This window comes from Apodemus sylvaticus, chromosome 9, assembly GCF_947179515.1.
Source record: "Apodemus sylvaticus chromosome 9, mApoSyl1.1, whole genome shotgun sequence".
Classification (NCBI taxonomy): Eukaryota; Metazoa; Chordata; class Mammalia; order Rodentia; family Muridae; genus Apodemus; species Apodemus sylvaticus.
In genome coordinates this window covers 4,275,026-4,298,558 of record NC_067480.1, presented here as the reverse complement: position 1 = coordinate 4,298,558, position 23,533 = coordinate 4,275,026, and the positions used below count along the sequence as shown (strand labels likewise).

At 45.4% G+C, this 23,533-nt stretch overlaps 2 protein-coding genes across 3 annotated transcripts in view; one reads left to right on the top strand and one right to left on the bottom strand.

The window, feature by feature from the left end:
* Positions 1-16,826, bottom strand: part of LOC127692420 (translation initiation factor IF-2-like) — a 21,941-nt gene extending 5,115 nt beyond the window's left edge. Inside the window, exon 1 of the mRNA XM_052192750.1 lies at positions 16,069-16,826. Coding sequence (XP_052048710.1) covers positions 16,069-16,739 — 671 coding nt within the window. The 5' untranslated portion in view covers positions 16,740-16,826. The remainder of the gene's footprint in view (positions 1-16,068) is intronic.
* On the top strand, positions 16,058-23,533 carry Zbtb14 (zinc finger and BTB domain containing 14). Of its 2 annotated transcripts, none has more exons than XM_052192747.1 (3): positions 16,058-16,155; positions 18,247-18,330; positions 20,334-23,533. In XM_052192747.1, the coding sequence occupies exons 2-3, from the start codon at positions 18,328-18,330 to the stop codon at positions 21,678-21,680; spliced, it is 1,350 nt and encodes a 449-aa protein (XP_052048707.1). In that variant the 5' UTR covers positions 16,058-16,155; positions 18,247-18,327; the 3' UTR covers positions 21,681-23,533. The 2 variants fall into 2 exon arrangements, with proteins under 2 accessions (XP_052048707.1, XP_052048709.1); XM_052192749.1 differs by lacking the exon at positions 16,058-16,155 and adding an exon at positions 16,236-16,302.

Sequence of the window (23,533 nt, the reverse complement as noted above, 5' to 3'; positions counted from 1 at the left end):
CTTATACTTCCACATTGCTGTTCATCACCAAAGGAAGTCAGGACTGGAACTCAAGCAGGTCAAGGAGCAGGAGCTCATGCAGAGGCCATGGAGAGATGGCCCTTACTGGCTGGCTTCCCCTGGCTTGCTCAGCTTGCTTTCTTATAGAACCCAAGACCACCAGCCCAGGATGGCACCACCCACAATGATTCCTCCCACCCTTGATCACTAATTGAGAAAATGCCTTACAGATGGATCTCATGTAGGCATTGCCTCAAGGAAGGCTCCTTTCTCTGTGGTAACTCCAGCTTGTGTCAAGTCGGTACACGCAAAAACAGTCGGTATAGAGGTGGAGCCTTTGGAGACCCCTCCCCATTCTCTGCCTCTTAGACTTTTTCTACATGTTCTCCCATAATGCTCTCTGAACTATGTATGGGACGGGGCATTGATACAAATAACCCGGTATTCACAATCACTTATTAGCAGCATTTTGACACAGTATGGGCTTCTGCGTTAACTACTGCCCACTGTAAAGAACAGCTCCTCTTACCAAGGCTGAGAGCAGCACACATCTATAGATACATATATAAGCATTTCAAAGTCGGTTTGACAACCATTTAGTAAAACCTCACCAGTAGATTTCCTCCCAGGGCCTATGATCTCCCGAGTGGTTTCAGTACCAGACATGAAATCAATTTGCTACATCTTTTTTCAAAATCCCCGTGTTCTTGTGAGAAAACTTCTCCTTTACCATCCCAATTCCCCAGTCCACACCAGGCCTACATTATAACCTCCTTGAGTATAAGAATTATACCCGTCTGATTCATGGCTGCCTCACAGTCTCTCCTGTATAGCAGGCAATTGCCATGCATTTGTGGAATAAGTGACTGGATTAAAACAGAGCTCACCCTGGAAAGGCCAAAGTGGAGGAACCAGTGGGAAGAGACATTCACCACGAGACCCAGCAACCTCTGAGATCAGTACACCGACCAACCAACCAGCCTGGCCACTCAAGTGCTAGAAACAGTGATCATGGCGTGTACTGCAGGTACAAAAATGGAGAAGAGACTGAGGGAAATGTGGTCCTGTGGTCATCCCAACTTGGGATCCATCTCATGGGGAAGTCCCAAGGCCTGATACTATTATTGGTGCTATGGTGTGCTTACAGGCAGGAGTCTAGCATGGCTGTCCTCTGAGAGGCCCTACCAGCAGCTGACTGAGACAGAAACATAGTTACACACAACCATTGGACTGAAGTTGGGGACCACTATAATTGAATTAGGTTGAAGAAGTTGAAGGGGATGGTGACCCCATAGGAAGACCAGCAGTCTCCACTAACCCAGACCCCTGGAAACTCCCAGAGACTGAGCCAACCAGGCCATATACACAAGCTGATCCAGGCCCCCAGCACATATACAGCAGAGGACTGCCTGGTCTGGCTTCAGTGGGAGAAGATGTACCTAATCCTCAGAGACTTGAGGCCCCAGGGAGGGGGTGAGGCCTCGTGGTAAGGGGAACATTCTCTCAAAGATGGGGAGGAGGAATGGGATGAGGAACTGTGGGATGGGGGGACTGGAAGAGGGGACAATGGCTGGATTGTAAATAAAATGATGATGATGATGATGATTTCTTCTTTGGATTGTAGTATAAACTGTTGCATAAGTCTATTCAGAAAGCCATGTCTCTCTAACCTCATGAGGCAGAGGAGAAGTTGATATCATCTAACCATTTCTTTCTCCACTTATTCAAATATTTTAACTACCGAGTCTGAAATGATGTATACCTCTTTACAATTTCTGTTATATTCTCATTAAATTGTCGCTTATTTAGCTGCAGAGAGTAAAACCTTAAAGTCATTAATAACACATAAAAGAAATGTGGGAAAATATTTTAGCTTATTCCCCAATTATAAAGACAGTGGTGTGACTTTTTTAAGGTCATATGTCATATGGCATGGTTGAAAACAGTTAACAGCTCATAAATTAACTTGCTTTAATTTATTATTAGCCCACTCATCCTAATGTAGAACTGAAACTTAGATCCAATATGAGAGCTAAAGTTTTGCAGAGAAATCTAATTCTCAAATAAATGTTGAGGAGAATAATGTATCTTCTACTTACCCAAGACAACGTCATCTATATTTATGTCATGGAAGGTAAGAAATGGCTCATTTCTAGGTAGACTTCGAGCTGACTACAGAGCCAGGACAGTATGCCACGAAGACACGGTCTTCCGTGAAACGAGGGATTCCACAGAGCTGTTTTATCAGTTTCATATCAATCAGTCCCACAGAACAGGGCATCACCTTAGTGATGTCAGCATTTAAAATCTAAAGATCTAAAGAGGCTGACATCTGTCTCTGAACCAACTTACATCTAAAATCCATCTTCTCCTCTAACTCTCTTTATTTAAAAGTATATTAGATTTATTTTTTTATATATGATTGTTTTGTCTGCATGTATGCATATGTGCCACATGTAATTGGTATTCAAGGGGGTCAGAAGAGGGTCTTAGATACCCTGCACCTGGAGTTGCAGATGATTGTGAACCAGCATGCAGGCCCTGGGAATCAAGCCCGGGTCCTCTGGAAAAGCAAGTGTTCTTAAGGACAGAGCCACTTCTCCAGCACCTCTGTAAAACCTCCTAACTCCTGTTACAGGGATTTTAAACTGTCTCTGACTCACTTGGTGTGGTGGTTTGACTATGCTTAGCCCAGAGTGTGGCACTATTAGGAGGTGTGGTCTTGTTGGAGGAATTGTGTGGGAGTGGGCTTTGAGACCCTTCTCCTAGCTGCCTGAGGAGCCAGTCTTTTCCTGTTTGCCTTCAGAACAAGATGTAGACCTCTCAGCTCCTCGTGCACCATGCCTGCCTGGATGCTGCCATGCTCCTGCTTTGATGATAATGGACTGCTTTTGAAGATAATGGCTTACTCTGAACCTGTAAGCCAGCCCCAATTAACTATTGTCCCTTATAAGAGTTGTCTTGGTCATGGTGTCTGTTCACAGCAATGAGACCCCAACCAAGATACCTGGATAGCACTGGAATTTACTAATGCAAGCGATATCCAAGTGTAATTCACTGGGACCTCAGAGAGCAGAACACCAGGTCCAGGACTATCCAGGAAAGCTAGCACCACCATCTCGGGTGATTGCAGTGTGCAGTTAAGGTTGAGAAGGAGTGAACTCAGGGCCTCCTTATACTCAGATACTCCTGAGGATTCATTCTTGTTGGAAGTGTCTAAAGCACTAGGGCACTCCTCTGACTAGGAGCAGTGTGGTAGCTATTCTTGGTTGTTAACTTGACTATATCTGGAATCACCTAAAATCCAAAAGTAGGAGGTATATCTTCAAGGGACAGTTTGCTTAATTTGAAGTAGGTAGATCCATTTCTAACCCAGATCTTTGATGTAGGAACATACACATTTTTAACCTGGATCTTGAAGCAGGAAGATGAGCCTTTGGTCTGGAGCACCTCTTCTACTGGAAGCCTGTATAAAGATATGAAAGGATTTTGCTCTTTGCCTGCTTTCCTCACCTTGCCAGCAAGCCCACTTGTTCACTGGCATTCCTACTTCTCTCAGGTTGCAGTGTATACTGAAGACCAGCTGGGACATCCAGCTGGACTGAGGCAGGAAATCCTTTCAATAAATCCTGCATCTATCTATCTATCTATCTATCTATCTATCTATCTATTATACTTACATCTAGAGAATATAGTATATATAGAATATGTATTACTCTAGAGAATCCTGATACAGCTCTCCTGCTCTTTGCATGCCTTCTCCTTGCCTACCTTCATCTTTGCTATTTCTCCAACACAGAAGGTCTGTGATGGTTGCTTGGGGGTTTTCTTCCTAAAAGACTTCACCGGAAGCTTCACCTGAATGATCTGCCCAAGCTCCCTCAGGAGTCTGCCACCTGCTCAGTGAGGCTTCTGGGACAGCTTCATTTCAAGCCACTCACCCTACGCTGTGAACGTTCCTCTTCCTCTCCTACTTCACTCTGCTGCACAGCATTTACCCTCAGGCAACAATGCACATCGATTTTCCTGGTTTACTGTCTGCCTCCCAGACAGAAGTGTCTATGTGTCCTGTCTATGTGTCCTCCACAATGCCTGGAGTACCTGGTGCAAAAGAGATGCTGTCCGTCTCCATAGACAACAGGCGCCACATACTGGAGCCAACCAACTGCAGGATGAATACTTGGAGAGATGGCTCAGAGATTAAGAGCACTGACTGCTCTTCCAGAGGTCCTGAGTTCAAATCCCAGCAACCACATGGTGCCTCACAACCATCTCAAAATGAGATCTGATGCCCTCTTCTGGAGTGTCTGAAGACAGCTACAGTGTACTCATATGCATAAAATAAGTAAATAAATCTTAAAAAAAAAGAAAAGAAAAGAAAAAGAAAACTTCACTTTGTCCTGACCGTTTACCAGCATTTCTTGTCAGCAATTCCTAGACTGTGTAATAAGTGTTTGTTACAGGATATTTGAACCTGTTTCTAGTTAGGGTGTGGCTCATACCTTAGTATACACTTTCAATCCAAAACAATAAAGGTAAAGTTAGTTTGTGAAGGAAGCACCCATGCTTGAAAGTGATGTCTAACTGAGCAGCTGAAAAACTGATGAATCAGAGAAAGAGTTGACAGCAGAGGATCTGCCCAGCTCTGAGGGGAAGAGGGAAAGAGGGCCTACTTAAAGGAGAGACAGGCAGCGCTGGAGGAAGGGAGTGCGGCACAGGAAGAGAGTAGAGTTCGTGGAGAGCAGTGCAGTGGAGTCCAGAGGGAGAGCAGAGCAGCACAGAGAGGGAGAGGGAGGCAGGTTTCCCGAATTTTCCTTTTTAAGATGCATCTGTGTGGGTCCTTCATTTTATTTTTTATTAATTTATGTATTTACATTCCAAGTGCGCCCCATCTCCCAGTCCCTGGAAGAGTTTTATAAAGACAGGTTGAAGAGAGAACAAGCTAGACACGGGTAAAGACTGAGTGAGCAAGAGAATGAGAAGGAGCCAGAAGATCAGAAAAGACTGCTGGAGTTAGTACGAGGCCAAGCAGAGCAATTCTGAGGTCAAGAGAAAAGCCAGATTGAATTAGTCAGCTGGGAGGGGAGATTGGGCCAGAGCAGCCAAGTTGAATCTGCTAGCTAGAGTTCAGAAAAAAAACAAGAAATAGTGATCTTATTCAGCAAAAATAAGATCAGTCTCAGAGGCTAGATTAGACTGTACAGGAAGCTAGAAGCTTCAGGGACTAGGCCCAGGTTAGCTGACAGAGGCAGTAAGCCTCCCAGAAAACAATTACATCAGGAGAATAAAATTTACTTTTACAAGTTACCTTTACCCATTCTATTGGGTACTGTAAATCATCCAGGTTTAAAATATATAGGAATAGGCACATGCAGGTTATATATAAGCTCTATACCATTTTATATAAGGTATGTGAGAACATCTGCAAGACAGTCTAGAACAAATTTATGTATATCAAGAAGCAAGTATTTCCATGGATTGAGTTAATTGAGATAGCCCTTCTTCTAGGGCTATCTTCCTTCTGATTGTACAAATAAGGATACCAGATCTTGAGCCTGCTCGAGGAATGTTGATTGTTATGCAGTGACACGTTTGGAGTTCAGTACCCAGAGACCAGGTAAGGTGCCAATCCTTGCTGTAAGCTGCTTTTCCTCAGTGTCTTTACCTGAACAGCTATACACTAACTTTGTGAACAGACACTGAGTTTTGATGTCGAAAAGAAACTAAATACTATGACATTGATGGGCTAATTCGGTGGCCATTTCACCAGCTGTGACAAGTTTATTTACGTAATATGAACCTAAATATGCGTGAAACATACAGCCTAAATGTCAGGGGGGGTACAACGACATACCCCAGGGTTGAAAAGGACAAAGTTGCATGTGGAATTGAGGAGTACGACTCAATCACAAGTGCCAGTTAGTGAAATTTTTTATATCAATTATTTATTAATTACATTGACATTGGGGTATTTATGGCTGAGAAAACAGCATGGTCTTTTGATTTCCAAAAGAGGAAAATAATTTTTGCAGTAAATGCTGATGCATTCAGCCCTTTAAAATTAGTTAAACAATATCTGGCAGAATGATAATTTTGATAAAATATTACATTTTGTACCACACTAGTGAACTAGTTTCAAATATTTAATATGCAGTTCATTAAATACCATCATAAGTAACATAACATAGAAGTTTTATATCACATGCGTAAAGGTATTAATGTGATAGGCGAATTTCTAAACATCAGTCATAAAATAATAACGAACATTTGGGGGCACAGAAGATTAATTTGATTTGGTAGAGTTCAGTAGGTGATTCAATTTATAATAGATATAACTTGAATTCTACTTTAAAAGTGAAAAGCTGTCAGTCCTGTAGAGTGCCACAGTCCAAACTACCTGAGTGGTCACTTGGACACTGTCTCAGACCACAACATAATTGTACTGTACACACCACCCAGCAGACCGGTGACACACCCCTCCACACAGTTCAAGTTCCTGCAAAGAAGGAGAAACTAAATTCAGCTTCAAAACCTGCTTTTCAAAGGGAATATGACATGTAGGATATTAACTGTGGAGAGCCTCTGGGGATCTGCTTGTCAGGAATCTGACATTAGCCAAGGACAAGGAAAGGAATTCCTTCCATAGGCTTTGGTCAGGAATCTGACTTTAGGCCTTGACAAGGAAGTATGTTCAGAAGGCAGGAATCTTCATCTTAGGGTGGAACAAAAGAAGCAGGCTTCAGGCAAGAATCTGATTTTGGGCTTGGACAAGGAAGTGGGCTCAGATATTTTGGTCATTCTGATGAGGCCTTGGAAACAACTGCCACGGGAGTAATCATGGGACTTTGCTTATTGCCTTGCTTGTTCCTCTTTGTACAGCGCCCTTAATACTTAAATGTAATTAAAATGGTATAAAAGCAGATTGGGAAAAAATAAACCCACCTTCAGCCCCAGAACTGACTGGAGTCATGCTACAATGTTGTCTAATTATCTTTTTTTTTTCTTTTTAATCCTCACTCCCGTCCTGGAGAACCTGTTTACTGACTGAGGTGGCTTGGTCAATTAATGTAAGAATACATATTCCCCTTTCTTAGATGAAATATTCCTTGATCGAAGACAAAAATTCAGATCTTCAGGTCTGTCCTCTGACAAAGAAAAACTCTGAAGTGGGACCCAGTGCTCCCCAGTGGAGTCACGTGGTGGAGCTTTGCAAGTGTAAGAGAGGAAGAAAGCAACAAAAATTATTCCAAAGTTTCAGAAGGGTGTGGCTATAGAAGAGTCTCTGGTAATAGTGATGAATGGAAACCCTATTAAAAAATGGGGTACAGAGCTAAACAACAAATTGTCAACTGAGGAAGCTTGAATGGCTAAAATGTTCAACATCTTTGGAAATCAGGGAAATGCAAAGCAAAACAACCCTGAGATTTCACCTCATACCAGTCAGAATGGCTAAGATGAAAAACTCAGGAGACAGCAGGTGCTGGAGAGGATGTGGAGAAGGAGGAACACTCCTCCACTGCTGGTGGGATTGCAAGCTAGTACAACCACTCTGGAAATCAGTTTGGTGGTTCCACAGAAAATTGGGCATAATACTACCAGAGGACCCTGGTAACTCCTGGGCATATACTCAGAGGGGTCTCCAGCATGTAATAAGGACACATGACAATAGCCAGAAGCTGGAAAGGACCCAGATGTCCCTCAACAGAGGAATGGATACAGAAAATGTGGTACCTTTACACAATAAAGTACTATTTAGCTATTAAAAACAATGAATTCATGAAATTATTAGGTAAACGGATGGAACTAGAAAACATCATCCTGAGTGAGGTAACCCAATCACAAAAGAACACACATGGTGTGCACACACTGATAAGTGGATATTAGCCCAGAAGCTTGGAATACCCTAGATACAATTCACAGACCAAATGAAGTTCAAGAAGGAAGAACAAGGTATGGATACTCTGCTCCTTCTTAGAAGGGGGAGCAAGATACCCACAGGAGGAGATACAGAGACAAAGTGTGGAGCACAGACTGAGGGAAAGACCATCCAGAGACTGCATCTCCTAGGAATCCATCCCATACACAGTTACCAAACTAAAATTCACTATTGTAGATACCAACAAGTGCTTGCTGACAAGAACCTAATATAGCTGTCACCTGGGAGGCTCTGCCAGTGCATGACAAATACGGGGAGGGGGGGGCACTCTCCATCAACCATTGAACTGAGCACAGGGTCCCCAACGGAAGAGCTGAAGGGGTTTGCAGCGCCATAGGAGGAATAACAATTTGAACCGCCCACTGCTCCCAGAGTCCCAGAGGGACTAAACCACCAATCAAAGAGTACATATGCAAGGTCAGCTGCATATGCAGCAGAGGATGGATGGCCTTGTTGGACATCAAAGGGAGGAGAGGCCCTTGGTCCTGAGAAGGCTAGATGGCCCAGTGTAGGGGAATGCCAGGTAAGTGGGAGTGGGTGGATTGGTGAGGGGGGGATGGGTTAGGATTTTTTTGGAGGGGGAGACCAGAAAAGGGGATAACACTTGAAATGTAAATAAAGAATATATCTAGTTAAGAGAGAGAGAGAGAGAGAGAGAGAGAGAGAGAGAGGGAGAAATAGGGATGGTTGGAGTTGGAGCTTGGTGAAAGGGTACCATGTCCTTCTGTATGGATTTAAAATGAGGTATTTTCCTTGTAACACAAACCACAGAATTTAGAAGATGCCTATATAAGTACCAAAGGCTACAAAAGTGAGCTTAATAGTAAGTGATGAATGGGTTAATCCTGCACCACTGGATGTAATAGTAATCAGAGTACCGACCAGAATGCCTGGGGAGCCGGGATATGAGCCATGGGTTAGACAATGGCTCTCCCTAGCATCAGAAAGTTGTCTTTGCCCATGGTGGTGTGGTAACATACAATATTGTCCCCTTTAAAAAAATGAAACACACACACACACACACACACACACACACACGGGGGGGGGTGTTTTGAGGAAAATAATGTATCTGTGATGCTCTCTTACAAACTGGGTCAGAACAAATGTGTACATACGTGTGGAGAGAAAAAGGAGAAAGACCATTGGGCAAATGGTGGGAAAGGCATTACCAGTGGTAAATATAAATGAAAGTTAAGTTCCAATCTAACCACTGTGAATTTCACTTCACACTCAGGGGTTCTACTGATTCGCAAACTAATTACTAGAATAAAGTCTCCCTGTGTATTTTGGCAGTAATGGTAAATGGAACCATTCATAAATACGGCAGGGCATTATTCTCTACTTAACACAAACTGTCCTCAGAGCAATTTGTTCTAGCTAAACCTAACCTCCTCCAGTTTTATCACAGCCTGAATGACCTGGTGGAGAAAAAAACATCAAGATTTCCAGAAAGTTAAAGAAATCAAAATGGCAGCCTGCTACAGATCCTGTGTTCTACCCAGGAAGATCATGAAATTATGAGATGGGTGAAGTTTGTAGGGTCACAGTCTTAGGAAGGGCAGAATTAAACTGTGGCTATAGAATGATTCCGTTTCCTGACCTTACTATTTGATGGAAGGTCTATTTACTTCAGTTGGGTTTTTGTTGTTGTTGTTAATTTGAATTAGTTTGGTTTGGTTTGGCTGGTTGATTTTTTTTTTCATGTTTGGCTTGGTTTTTTTTGGGGGGGGGGTTGGGGATATACAAGGATAGCAAATGAAAAATAGTCACAAACATAGTTTATATTAATTTTTTTGTTTAATTTAATTAATTTTTTCCAGACATGGTTTCTCTGTGGGGCCCCAGCTGTCCTGGAACTCACTCTGTAGACCAGGCTGGCCTCGAACTCAGAAATCCACCTGCCTCTGCCTCCCAAGTGCTGGTATTAAAGGCAATATTAATTTAACCATATCAAAAACCATCTTCTTCAATGTTGTGAGTCCACCAACATTAAAGGGTGCATTTCTTTGGATAGAAATAAAAACAAACAAAATCTACCATATGTTATCTCCATAAAATCTACTTTAAATATGAAGACACACATATTAATAACAAAATAAAATGTTTATCATACAAAAAATAAATGAAAGTTAAATACACATATAAGTCTTTTATGATATCCTTGGAAATTGTAAAGTAGAATCATATAAAATTAAGAGCTATCAATAAAAAGGTAATGAAAATATTACCATATAGTTGAAAAATATTTCACTAAGTCGTAATGCAGTGAAAAACCTTTGGTTTCTTTGGAAAGTCAGTTGTATCGGATGGTGTTTTGCTGGGGCAGACACGTGAAGGAGTGTTTTCCTGAAGCAGACACAGGTGAAAAGATGTTTTGCTAAAGCAAGCAGATGGAATGAAGCGTGACATTAAGAAGGACCCAACGGTCAGTGGACGACACTGGATGACGCTGGGTGGTATTGGGATGCCTTGCCATTCCTTAACGGTCATGTGTGGTGTGACTTCATAGAAAGAAATGCACCAAAAATTTTTCTGTTGGTGATCTGGCAGTTTCTTGTCACTTCTGTGGACTTAGGCCGATTGGCAGAATGATGTCAGCTGATAGACATGCAGTTTTGCTAAGACAGACTCGTGTGGTGCTTTGCTGAGGCAAGACCCGTGGGAGGACACATGATGTTTAGAGGGAGTCTAAACAGGACTCAGCAGACAATGACAGCTTGCATAACTAGTCTTGCAACACTCAGTCGATGTACACTTGTCCCTAATCTTCACTTCATTGAGACAGGCATGGCGGAGAACTTCTCCTGCTGTCCCAGCTGGTCCTGGCACACCTGCTGACTTGTGATGATTCACTGGAGACCTGGTTGTTTCTGCTGGGTTGTGCCACCACTGCTGATTCGTGTTTGCTCTCTTGGCACTTCTGAACAGGACTGCTGGCATATATCCTGACAATGCAGATTGGATTTGCTCCAAAGAACTATTTCTAAACAGGTCCAATTCTCCCATATCCTAATAACCTTTCTTTCCCACTACCTCTGGTGGATGGTGGGTAGAAGGTCATATCATTTAAGAACCCTTATTAAAAGTAGGTTTTGAAAAATCTAAGCCAACATCACACTTATATTAATCACATTATTAAGCAATATAATTTTTTTTAAAAAGTAACAGTGGTATATAGGAAGACTACAAAGCTGAATGCAAACTGAATTACATAGAGAAATATACTATAAAAGGAGAACACCTTATTTTATAATGAGGATATTTATAACTCTTAGAAGTATTGAGACATAATGAGTTGTCCCAGTACTACATGCACCTGATATAAAGCCAGATGACTTGAGTTCATAAGGAACTCATATGGTGGAAAGAGGGAATTGCCTCTTTGGAGTTGTCCCAAGACCTCCACATGATGTCACAGCAATGATGTACACATCCCACCCTGACCATATACACACAATAAAACTAAGCTACAAATGATTGAATAAATAAGTTATTATCAGATGTATCAGGAAACATGACAATTCATCATCAATCAGGCACTCATTAACTATTCCTTTTTCTTTTGGTTATCCTGACACTTGGTTCTACTTGCAGATGTAGCTATAGAGTTGTGATTCCCCACCCTGGCAACCCCACCCAGGAAATCTGGAGAGGTGGCTCAGTGGTTAAGAGCACTGACTACTCTTCCAGAGGGCCTGAGTTTAATTCCCAGCATCTACATGGTGGCTCACAACTATCAAATGAGATCTGATGTATCTGGTGTATCTGGAGATTCTGGTGTATCTGAAGACTGCAACAGCATACTAACATAAAATAAATAAATAAATCTTTAAAAACAAAAAGTTGTTTAAGAGTTGTGACCCCTCAGTTTCTAGAGGATGGGGAAAGGAAGGTCATAAAGAGGAAGGAGCCTCAATCTCACTTCTGAGCTGTGGATATACAGATCTTGTTCTAGCAAGCATGCAAAAGCCTTGCAGATGTGAACTAACAGATCAACCCCTAGAGTGACCAACACTTGGAACACAGCAAGACAGATCCAACTGTCACCCCAACATGCCAACCTACAACACAATCGGTTTGTGACAGTGAGTGTGTGATGGTTTGTATATGCTTGGCCCAGGGAGTGGCACCATTAGAAGGTGTGGTCCCGTTCAAGTAGTGTGGACTTTTGGAGTAGGGGTGGCACTGTGAGTGTGGGCTTTAAGACCTTCATCCTAGCTGCCTGGAAGCCAGTATTCTGCTAGCAGCCTTCAGATAAAGATGTAGAACTCTCAGCTCCTCCTGTACCAGGTCTGCCTGGATGCTGCCATGCCCCCACCTTGATGATAATGGACTGAACCTCTGAACCTGTAAGCCAGCCCCAATTAAGAGTTGTTTTATACAAATGCCTTGGCCATGGTGTCTGTTCACAAGAGTAAGACCCTAGCTAAGACAGAGTGGTATAACTTAAGTGATTTTCTACTGAAGTAAAAATGTATCTTCCATGGGACTTTAAAAGACACAGAATCTGGTTACATGACGCTAAAATGATCCAAAACATAATCAGAGGACAACATTAAGGTGATAGTTGGAATTAGGTGACAAAAATCTGCAAGGCAACTGTTAAAGTTTCTAACAAGCTGCAAGGAAAACCCTGGAAGATGCGATATGGAACAGCTGCCTACGAAGGCTGAAACAGACAAGTGGAGCGGGTCCAGGGAAGAGATCATGTGGTCTACAGACACTGCTCAGGAAAACAAGCTCATATCATGACGTCATATGCCCCATATATAGGACACGAAGCTATAGGACTTAATGTTTTCCAGGCTGTGCTTCAGGCTTGCTCTGAATGTGAACCCTCCTTACATTTCTCCTAGTCTTCACTTTTTGAATGGAAATGTACCTTGGGAATATATAATTGTTTACGATTTTACAGGGGCTTGTGGCTATGAGTTTTCTCTGGCTCTCATAGGTGCTAAGGGTGTGGGAACAGGCAAGAGGGTTCCCATCCTCCTTCCCATGAGAACGGTGCTGTTTTTTGTTCTCCTGAGTCCCAATGATAAGCAAGGACCAGCCAGGTAGAGCAACAGGTGCCACCACACACATGAATTCAAGGAGTAGTTGATACAAAAGGGAAAAAATGTCAGGCACTTTATTGTTCTAATGTTTATGAACTCTACTGAACTAATTTAAAATCCAAGGAAAGATTCTCTCCCATAGGCAAAACAACCATGTCTACACAGGAGGCAGACAATAAATCCAGGAGGAGTGACGCCCTTCCAGGTGTGTTCCAAGAGCAGCAGCAGGGAGTGACAGAGACAATTACTGCAAGCTGGCCATGCTCCTGCTCCATGAACTTAACCATCGCTCTACACCCTCATGACATAACCCCATGACAGACAGGTATCATTAGTCCCCTGTAAGCAAAGCACAGACAGGACTAAAGTGTAAACACAGAGCTGGTTCGAATAAAGCAAACAGGCAGTATCGGGTGTGAGGACCACTTCCTGTCACGGTGTTGGAATCTAACACCACCAGGGGCGTGTGTGTCCTTAACAACAGGGGATTAATATGTGCACTAAAAGCTTAGCTGGGTGCTGTGTTGGTCAGTCCTCATGACTGCCTTGATTTCTTTGTCTGCATTCCAGAAAAGAGAGCAGGGCTTAAAAGGCTGGAGAAATGACTCACAGTTAAAAGCACTTGCTCCTCTCCCAGAGGACCAGCACCCATGTCGGGTGGCTCACAATGGTCTGTAGCTCCAGCTCAGGGGATCCAGTGCCTCTGGCTTCCAGGAGCATAAGGACTCTCACGCACTAACCCATATATGCACATGTGCACATAAACACACGATAAAATCATTTTTAAAAAGTAATAGAACTGGGGCCCAACTCTAGACTAGGTTTATTCTATCTCAAGTCTTTCACCAAACCAACAATGCCACTGTGTGCATCAAAAGGACAAGACTGGGGAGCCAAAACTGTGGCTCAGCAGTTAATACAACAATAATCCTGCTCCAGTCTCAGGATCTGACACCCTCTTCTGATTGACCTCCACGGCCACCAGGCACATGAGGTGCACACACATTCACGCAGGCAAAACACTTATACACAGAAAATAAAAATTTGAAGACCTGTATTTAAACTCCTTGGGAGACTTAAATCAGTTATATTATAGTTAATGTAATGGTTATTAACTCTCTTCAGGATGTCCCCACCTAGCCCAGTCCCCTCTAGTCTCTAGTCTTGTTTTCAACCCTATGTCCCTGTGTATGTGGTAGCAGCAGGAGACTGGGGGGGGGGGTGGCAGCACAGGGTGTGTGTGTGTGTGTGTGTGTGTGTGATTTGCTGGGACTGGGAAGGGCTGCTGAGGTGGGGAGCTTTGCTAAGATTTAACCCTTAAAGGGTCTTATTCTCAGTGGGTTTCAGGTGTCCTGGTTCTCAGAATCCTGGACTGCTGAGGCTGAATGAGGTACTGAGTAGGCAAAGACACTGAACCTAGGCAGGAAGGACGGTTCATTCTCTACCTCCACCTGTTCCTGTCCCCCTCCACCTGAAGATCTGGGGGGAACTGGGGAGCAGAGGAGCGGGGGACTTGGGCATCTGGGGATGCTGCTCCTAAACCTGACCAGAGACCCAGAGAACATGGGAGCTGGGAAATGCCAGTGATCTCAGATCTCCAGACAACTTTTCTTTTCTTGACCTGTGGGGAATATATAAATTATATGGAGGGCAGTATTAGTCTTTGTGCTTCTGAAAGGGGTTCTGCATCTTTAATAGAGCCTGGTTTGGAAACATAACTCAGAGTTATACAAATATCCCATCAATAGTGCGGTGGCTCATTTCATTGTTCACTAATATTATTATGGTTAATATTATAACTGAGGCTGAATAGGGTGTCCTTTAGAAAATTGAGGCGATCATAGTTATTCCTGCATGTTTACTTATGCGCCTGGTTCAGGCATTCTTTTACATCTTCCCATAAGTCCATGGTCCTGTCCTAATTTCAGATGTTATTCACGTGATTTGACACAAGACTGTTAGAAGTATGACAAAGCAGCAGAAGTGACACTTAGGAGCACAATAGCTCAATCCAGCTGCCAGTATTGAACAGAAAATGTGGGAGCTAAAGGTACTTCCCAGGTTGTGGGCCTGAGGGCAGGTAAAGAGGATCCGGAAGTGCCTCACAGAGAACACAAGATCTATAACTTACATGGATGTGCTGACATTACCAGGCTATCAGATCTCTCCATGGGATCATCAAGTGCAACCTAGTTCTGAAACATGATGGCTAGAGAGGGATACAAAGGCACCAATTAGTCTGGCAGATCCAGAGCTTTGGAGTTGAGCAGTCTGTCCTGGGTGACTGGAATTTCCCCCTTATATTCCAAATCAAAGATGGCATTTCATCTGCTCTGCAAATGCCTCTTCCCCATAAACAATGCCTCAGTGGCACGAACCAGGCCACTGACATCCAACAATCCTGCCTGGGTATCGGTCTAAAGTACAGTGGGAGACGGTGCCCGGGGCACCTGCCCAAAAGCCAGAACGAGCTCAGCGCCCGAACCGTGCGCGCCCAGGGGCAGAAATGGCCCACGCACATGCACACGCACACGCACGGGAGCGCAGGCTCCCGCGTTCCCGATGCAGTGCCGAGGCCGGGCGCCGGCGGGAGCCCTGGAGTCGGGAGCTCCAGGAGGGGCGGGTGCTCGAGAACTGAGCTCGAGCATTCGCTCCCCTGCGGCCGAGGCCCCGCCCTAAACCCGCCCATCCCTTCTCCCGCGCGCGGGCTCTGCGCGCCCCTTACCGCGCGCGTGCGCGCGCGTGCGCAGGCCAGGGCCCTCCGCGGGCGGCCCCGTAGACCCAAGGAAAGCGTCGACCCGTAAGGTCCCAGATTAACCCTTTCTCTGCTCGCTCACTCAAGAGGCCCTATCCAGTTCCGTGCCTGCGCAAGCGGCGGCGCGCCTTCTCCCCCCGGAGCTCGCACCGCGCATGCACGGGGAGGGGGGTGGTGGGGGTGTTCGCGGCAAGCTGGATATTCTGTGCTCGTGCAGGAGGAGGGCTGCTACCACCAGGGACGTGCACGATTTCCCCCCCACCCCACCCCCTCCCCAAACTAAAAAAAAAAAAAAAAAGATCCAAAACACTACCACCCACCGTGCCCCCGCGTCCATCCCGTCCTGGCTTGCGCGCTGCCGAACGAGGGAGCCCACGGCGAGCTTCTGTAGCTGGGCCAAGCTGCAGGTAAGCGCGGGCCGGGTGCTGAAAGGGCCGGGGCGGGCGCGGGGACGCGGGGGCAGCCGGCGGCGGGCGCGGCGGGGCGGCTGAGAGGAGGCGCGTTCCCGCCGAGCTCGGGCAGCAGCCAGCTGCAGGATGTGGCGGCGCAGCGCGGTGCGAGCGGGATCGGGCGTGGGCCGCGGTTGGGCGTGGGGGCCGGGCGCCCCGGGGGCCGCGCAGGCCAGCGAGCGGGTGGGGAGAGGCCAGGCGGCGGCCCGTGCGCGCGCTCCGCGGCCGAGTTCATGGCCGCCCGGCTCTCCGCGCCGCAGTGCACCGCGGTGGGGGTGGGGACGGCCGAGCCGGGCCCGAGCGCGGCCCGCGGGGCGCCGCCCCTCGCAGCTATGCCCCCCGGAGCAGACGGGACCCCAGCGCACGCTCCCCGCCTGCGTCCGCGGAGCTCCGGGGAGCCGGCCGCGCGCCGCCCCCGCCCCTGGCCGCGGGAGGGCGCGGGAGGACCAGACGCGCAGGCCGCGGAGTGCGCGGGGCGCGAGCTCGGGGCTCGCGGGCGGAGCAGGGCGCGGCGCAGCGCGGGGCTGCGGAACCGGCCGCATGCCCGCTCCCGAGCTCGTCGCGCTGCCGGGACCGCTGCGGGCCAAGGAAGAGCCTCGCGCCCGCGCCGCGCCCTGGAGAAGTGGCGGATGGTGGAAGGGAAAGTGGCCCGTCGCTGGCGGGCACCGTTCAGAGGAGCTTTTGTTTAGGAAAGAATGCTGAGGGCTCGCTGCACCCGGCGTCTCACAGGCTGCGAGATGCGAGTGTGGGTTCCCCACGCGTGGACTGCGCCTCAGGTTTTAAGCGGGTCCCCGGATTCCCCACTCCCAAGTTGTGCGGTCGCAACAGGGAAGTGGTGTGGCCGCCATTGTCGCAGCTGCTCCGGAATAAGGAGGCGGCTGCGGCTGCTTATGTAAGTTTTCTTTGGGAAAGCCTGTCTCTCTGCTTGATGAGGACGCCTTAGCGCTCCCTCGATTTGGGCAGCTGCTAGCAAGGAGCTGCTTTATAGTATTATAGGTGTTGGACTCTGTCTTGTCCCACACCTACTTACACACATACTGGCAATGGCTATCTTCCGGTTTGGCTCATTTGAACTTAGCAATGGGAACATCTCTATAGGGGGGAAAAAACGAGCCGATTGGCCGGTGACCTCTTTTTGAAAAAGAATACACACTCACCAGAAATGAGAAGGCGCACGCTGATATGTTGCCATGGCTACCATAGGGCCACTCTTCTCCCAAGTCCATGCCCCTTGATTCCAGTTAGTGACCTCAGAAGTGCCACCGAGGAAGGTTCTGGAGGGAATACCTTCCCTTAGGCTGACTGCAGGTCTGGGGTGCATCTAGAACCCAGGACGGCTGAGAAGACTGGAAGGAGCATCCTTAAAACCATCTTACCGCCCTCACACAGTGCACATGAGAAAGCCTGCTAAGTCAGAGCCCCGGGGTTCCCGTTGTGTGAACTTGTTATGGGGTGTCAGGATGGCAGTCTTTGTCTGTGTAGGACTGTATTGTAGCACAGCCACCTGCTTCTTCTGCACTTGTAGGATTGGTGGTCAGTAGAGGACATTTTTGTTCTTCAGCCTATTGGGTTGCAGGATATGGAGTTCTTTAGGTGAGAGTTAAGAATGAAAGAAAATTCTTTGGACCTGCATGCGGGGGTAGAGGGGAAAAATGTAAGGTTTCTCCGACAGGTTTGTAATTGTATAGTAGACAAAAGTGGCTTGCTTATTTCTCCACTCTTTAGCTGTTGGATATGTGTGCTACTGCAGCCTTCCAATATTTAGACAAATAAATCTAGATGTTTATAGGTCCTAAAGGAAAATGTGAAGAACTGTGCACGTGCTGATGTTTTCAAGAGTATAGACCACCTGCCATACCAGGTCTAGTTCTTATGTAGAACCAGGCCTGATAACCGCTAGCCTCTTGTGGGACAAGACAGAGCCCAACACCTATAGATTAATAAGAATGATCTGAACATACTGAAGCTGGACTGAACTTAGCTTTGAAGTTTGTACACTTTTAATAAAGAAAAAAAAATCTTACTTAATCTGTCTCTTTTTTCCTGTAGATCTGGCTTGCCCCTGATCAGACTTACTCTGATCTGAAGGTTTTGGTGTTTAAGGCATTAAGAAAATAGCCTGAATTGTTCATGGTAAGTGTACCTTAGAATATCATCTGGCATTTGATTTAAAATAAGTATCTCAGGTCTAGGGGTATCAGTAAGGGGTAATATACTTACTTGGTTGAAGCAAGTCTCTGATCCCGTGTGCACGCACATACACACATACACGCTAGTCATACATTTATAATTCTCTTTCCGTGAGGAAAAACCCGTTTTCCTCAGACTTACACGTTGTTGAATAAAAGTTAGACAATGTTGTTTTTACATAAAACACACTATTTTTAGATCAACTCTTGACTACACAATGGAAGGCCTTTCATGGTGGTTCTGAAATTACTTTGTTTTTAAAATACTCCTATACTTAGCTGAGTACAGGGTGAACCTAAGTCCAAAATGTTCAAAATCTGAATCTTTTCGAAGGGCAATAAGAAGCCATAAATGAAGTTTTGTTTAGAATATTGTTTGAGGCCAGCGGTGGTGGCACACGCCTGTAATCCCAGCACTCTGGGAGGCAGAGGCAGGCGGATTTCTGAGTTCAAGGCCAGCCTGGTCTACAGAGTGAGTTCCAAGACAGCCAGGGCTACACAGAGAAACCCTGTCTCGAAAAAACCAAATCCAAAAAAAAAAAAAAAATATTGTTTGAGAAAACAAAAAGAATATTATTTGACTCAGGCAAGATCTCTGAGTTCAAGGCTAGTCTGGTCTACTACAGATCCAGTTCCAGGACAGCCAGGGTTACACAGAGAAACCCTGTTTTGAAAAAAAAATTTTTTTTTGAAATAGTATATAAATTACCTTCATGCTGTATGTGTAAGGTGTATATGTAAAATATCAACTTGTTTTGTAGTCAGATGTGGACTACCACCTCGAATTTATCTCATTATGTATATGCAAGTATTGCAAAACATGGAGGGAAAGAAATCTAAAACTTGTAACACTTCTGGTCCCAAGTATTTCAGAGAAAGGCTACTGAGCCTGTATATCTGTTGGTGATGTTTAACTGGATGACTAGAAGACTGGCATCCTGTGAACATCCAGCCACTCTTCGATATCTTCCCAGATGTCTTTTTGGGGTCAGATTAAACCTCGACCAGGAGTGGCTGGAGACTGCTATGGAGAAACTAGAAGACAACACAGACCATTGTGGCAGTGTTTGTCTCTTCTTTCAAGGAAGCACACTGTCCAGCCCCAGTGTTATTGTAGAGTCCTCCACACTTGAAGTTAGGTGCTACAGTTAGGGCTTGAGGAATCTTTTTTTTTTCTTTCTGCAGTTGTGGTATGTGTGTGTGTGTGTGTGTGTGTGTGTGTGTGTGTGTGTGTATGTGTGCCTGTGCAGACCCTGAGGCTGACAAGACAGGGTCCTCGATTGGTGCCCACCTTGTCCATTGAGACAGGATCTCTCAATTCCACCTGGATTTCACTGTTTAGCTAGTAGAGCCAGCCACCTTGTGCCTTCTCAGAATTATAGGTGGACGCCATGGGCCAGACTGAGTTTACACTGTTTGAGCTGTTTATTGGTCTTGACAGTCTGACTGCATGAGTTTTTAAACAGTTCCTGGATTCGATTACTGGATCTTACAAGTGGTAGGATGTAGGGCAGCTTCCTAACTTTTAGAAATTAGAGGGCACGCCAGGCAGTGGTGGCACACGCCTTTAATCCTAGCACTCGGGAGGCAGAGGCAGGTGGATTTCTGAGTTCGAGGCCAGCCTGGTCTACAGAGAGCTACAGAGAGTGTTCCAGGATTATTTGAAATGAATTGAGTTGAGTCATCTAAAGCATGGAGAGCAATGTCTGGTGTGTAGTTGGTGAACAGGTGCCATTGTCATTATAATCAGAGAACTGTTAGTAAACAGAAAGTAATTCAAATTGCACTATGGAAATCCCTTGTCTAGAGTCATTCTTTGTTACCAATTCGGGGACCATCTTTAACAGACTTTCTAAATTATTAGGCTCCAGATATTCACGATATGGCTAAATTTTGTGTGGGGTGTACTGGAATTCACACTAAACACCCTTAAATTCTCCTTTGCAGGAGTTTTTCATCAGTATGTCTGAAACCATAAAGTACAATGACGATGATCATAAGACGCTGTTTCTGAAAACACTGAATGAACAGCGCCTGGAAGGAGAATTCTGCGACATCGCCATTGTGGTTGAAGATGTAAAGTTCAGAGCCCACCGGTGTGTCCTCGCCGCCTGCAGCACGTACTTTAAAAAGCTCTTCAAGAAGCTGGAGGTGGATAGCTCTTCAGTCATAGAGATAGATTTCCTCCGCTCCGACATATTTGAAGAGGTGCTGAACTACATGTACACCGCAAAGATCTCCGTGAAGAAGGAGGATGTCAACTTGATGATGTCGTCCGGACAGATCCTTGGGATCCGGTTTTTGGATAAACTGTGTTCTCAGAAGCGTGACGTGTCTAGTCCGGATGAAAGCAACGGCCAGTCGAAGAGTAAGTATTGCCTCAAACTGAACCGGCCCATGGGAGACGCCGCTGACGCCCAGGACGACGACGTGGAAGAGATCGGGGACCAGGATGACAGCCCTTCAGATGACACGGTAGAAGGCACTCCCCCGAGCCAGGAGGACGGCAAGTCTCCCACCACTACTCTCAGGGTTCAGGAAGCGATTTTGAAAGAACTGGGGAGCGAGGAAGTTCGAAAAGTGAACTGCTACGGCCAGGAAGTCGAATCCATGGACACTTCCGAGTCCAAAGATCTGGGCTCGCAGACCCCTCAAGCCTTAACCTTTAACGACGGGATGAGCGAGGTGAAGGATGAGCAGACTCCAGGCTGGACGACGGCGGCCAGCGACATGAAGTTTGAGTACTTGCTGTATGGCCACCACCGGGAGCAGATCGCCTGCCAGGCCTGCGGCAAGACATTTTCTGATGAAGGCAGATTGAGGAAGCACGAGAAACTCCACACGGCGGACAGGCCGTTTGTCTGCGAGATGTGCACCAAGGGCTTCACCACCCAGGCCCACCTGAAAGAACACCTAAAAATCCACACGGGGTACAAACCCTACAGCTGCGAGGTGTGCGGGAAATCATTTATCCGCGCCCCAGACCTGAAGAAGCACGAGAGGGTTCACAGCAACGAAAGACCATTCGCCTGTCACATGTGTGACAAAGCCTTCAAACACAAGTCTCACCTCAAGGACCACGAGAGAAGACACAGAGGGGAAAAGCCTTTTGTGTGTGGCTCCTGCACCAAAGCCTTTGCTAAGGCCTCAGATCTGAAGAGACATGAGAACAATATGCACAGCGAAAGGAAACAGGTCACCCCCAGTGCCATCCAGAGTGAGACAGAGCAGTTGCAGGCCGCTGCAATGGCCGCTGAGGCAGAGCAGCAGCTGGAGACAATTGCTTGTAGCTAGAGGCGGTGGGGTCGGGACGCTGGGCGTGGGAGGTGAATGCTGAGCTTGCGGTGACTGTAGTCGTGAACACCTTTGACGGCCTTGTGCTGGCTGGACCTGAGGCAGTGCGCACTCGGTTAGGTAATTCTCAGATTCCTCAAGGCAGTTACGTCCCCACGTTCTGACCAAACAGTTTGGTTTTCTATCTTTTGGTTTGTTTGTTTGTTTGTTTTCTTTGTGATGTCTAATATTCATATCCCCAGTAAGCTCCCCTACTCCTCTTTATGGTCTTAATTTGAAATCTCCTTTGTCTAGTTTAAAATGAATGGCTTCTGTTTCATCCTTAATCCCTCAACTCTTGCCAAGCTGATGAGTGCGCTGCACAGAGTCATTGAATAGATTGATTTCCTAATCATCCCAGTATATGTGACTTACGGTCAAAGGAGCAGTTTTAATAACTGGATACAGGACCTTTATATCGGTGCAGACAAAGTTGGCATGTGCTGACCCAGAACCCTGCAGAAGTACAAAACCAAAATTTGAAAAAAATGGAATGGTGTTAGTTTTATATATGGTTTGTGATTTTTATATCTCTCTATATCATTGTTTTTCACTGTTCCTGTGGACAGATAATGGTTGCTTTGCTGAAGTGTTCCTCCATCTATTGTAATGGCCCCCAAACCCACCCCAAATGCTGCAGGTCATGTATACCTCAGGGTGAGTGAGACTACCAGGATGCTGGTGGTTTTGGGGCTCAGTTCCCCTTTTGTCCAGTGTGGCCATTCTGTCTGTGTGTGTCCGTGCAGTGGACCAATATTGACAGGAGGAGAAGAGTCCGAGACAAGGCTTTCACAGATACAAAAAAAGCCTAAGGTTTCCTAGGTCTTGAAATCGTGACTGATCTCAGAATTGGTTTTGTATTTAAGATCAAAATTAGGACAAGAAACAGAAATGTTTCTTCAAATATGTTTTTTGTAGTTTACAGACCATCATGCTTTGGGGTCTCTACATCTCTGCCTCATTCAGTTTTCCATGAGGAAGATGCTTAAATAAATCTGAAATCTTTTAAGTGTGTAAATAGTAGTGTTGGTCTTACGTATTTCGAGAAAAAGGACAGCTGCATTTTTTCTCTCTCTCTTTTTTTTACACAATGGATTAAAGTACCTTTCATTGGCAACAAATACCAGACCCCTTTAACCAATATTAAAGACTTTCAGACCAAACGTTTGTTTTCCAAATAAGTTTTTATCACTGGTTACAGTTTTCAATAGAAGCTGATTGCCCTGTCATAGCCATAAATCAGAATTATGAACTTTGTTTCAGATTGGATGTACTAAATGCTCTTTTGACTATTTCCTTAGGAATATATTGAAATGCCAACAGAGTTTGAATTATGTTCTGTAAGAAAGTGTAGATGATTGTTTTAGGATGTGTACAGTTGTAGAAGGTGCCAACTTTAAAAGTTCATGTTTGGTTCTTGAGGTTTTCTTTTTAAAAAAATTCATTAAAATAATTTTATTACATGGCCTGCTGTACTAACATCTGTTATTACTGTTGTAAGAAAAATTTTATTTTCAAAACCAGTGTACGTGTTCTGCCCGAGATTGTTGGATGGAGAGGAGGCTATCTTTAATTTTTTTTATTATTTATTGTTAAAATGTTTCGGCTTAAATTAATTTTCCCCGTGCGGTTCTATTTTGAAGGCAATCCCGTCAGTTCATCAGTGCTGTTAGTAGGAGAGGCCGGACTGGTGATCCCAGGCTGTGTTAACCAAAGCAAATGTGAAATCAGCTGGCATCCTGTTGATAGCTACTTCAACAAACCATGTTTTGGGCCTTTGTTTTTGTATATAAAGATAATGATACACTCCTCTT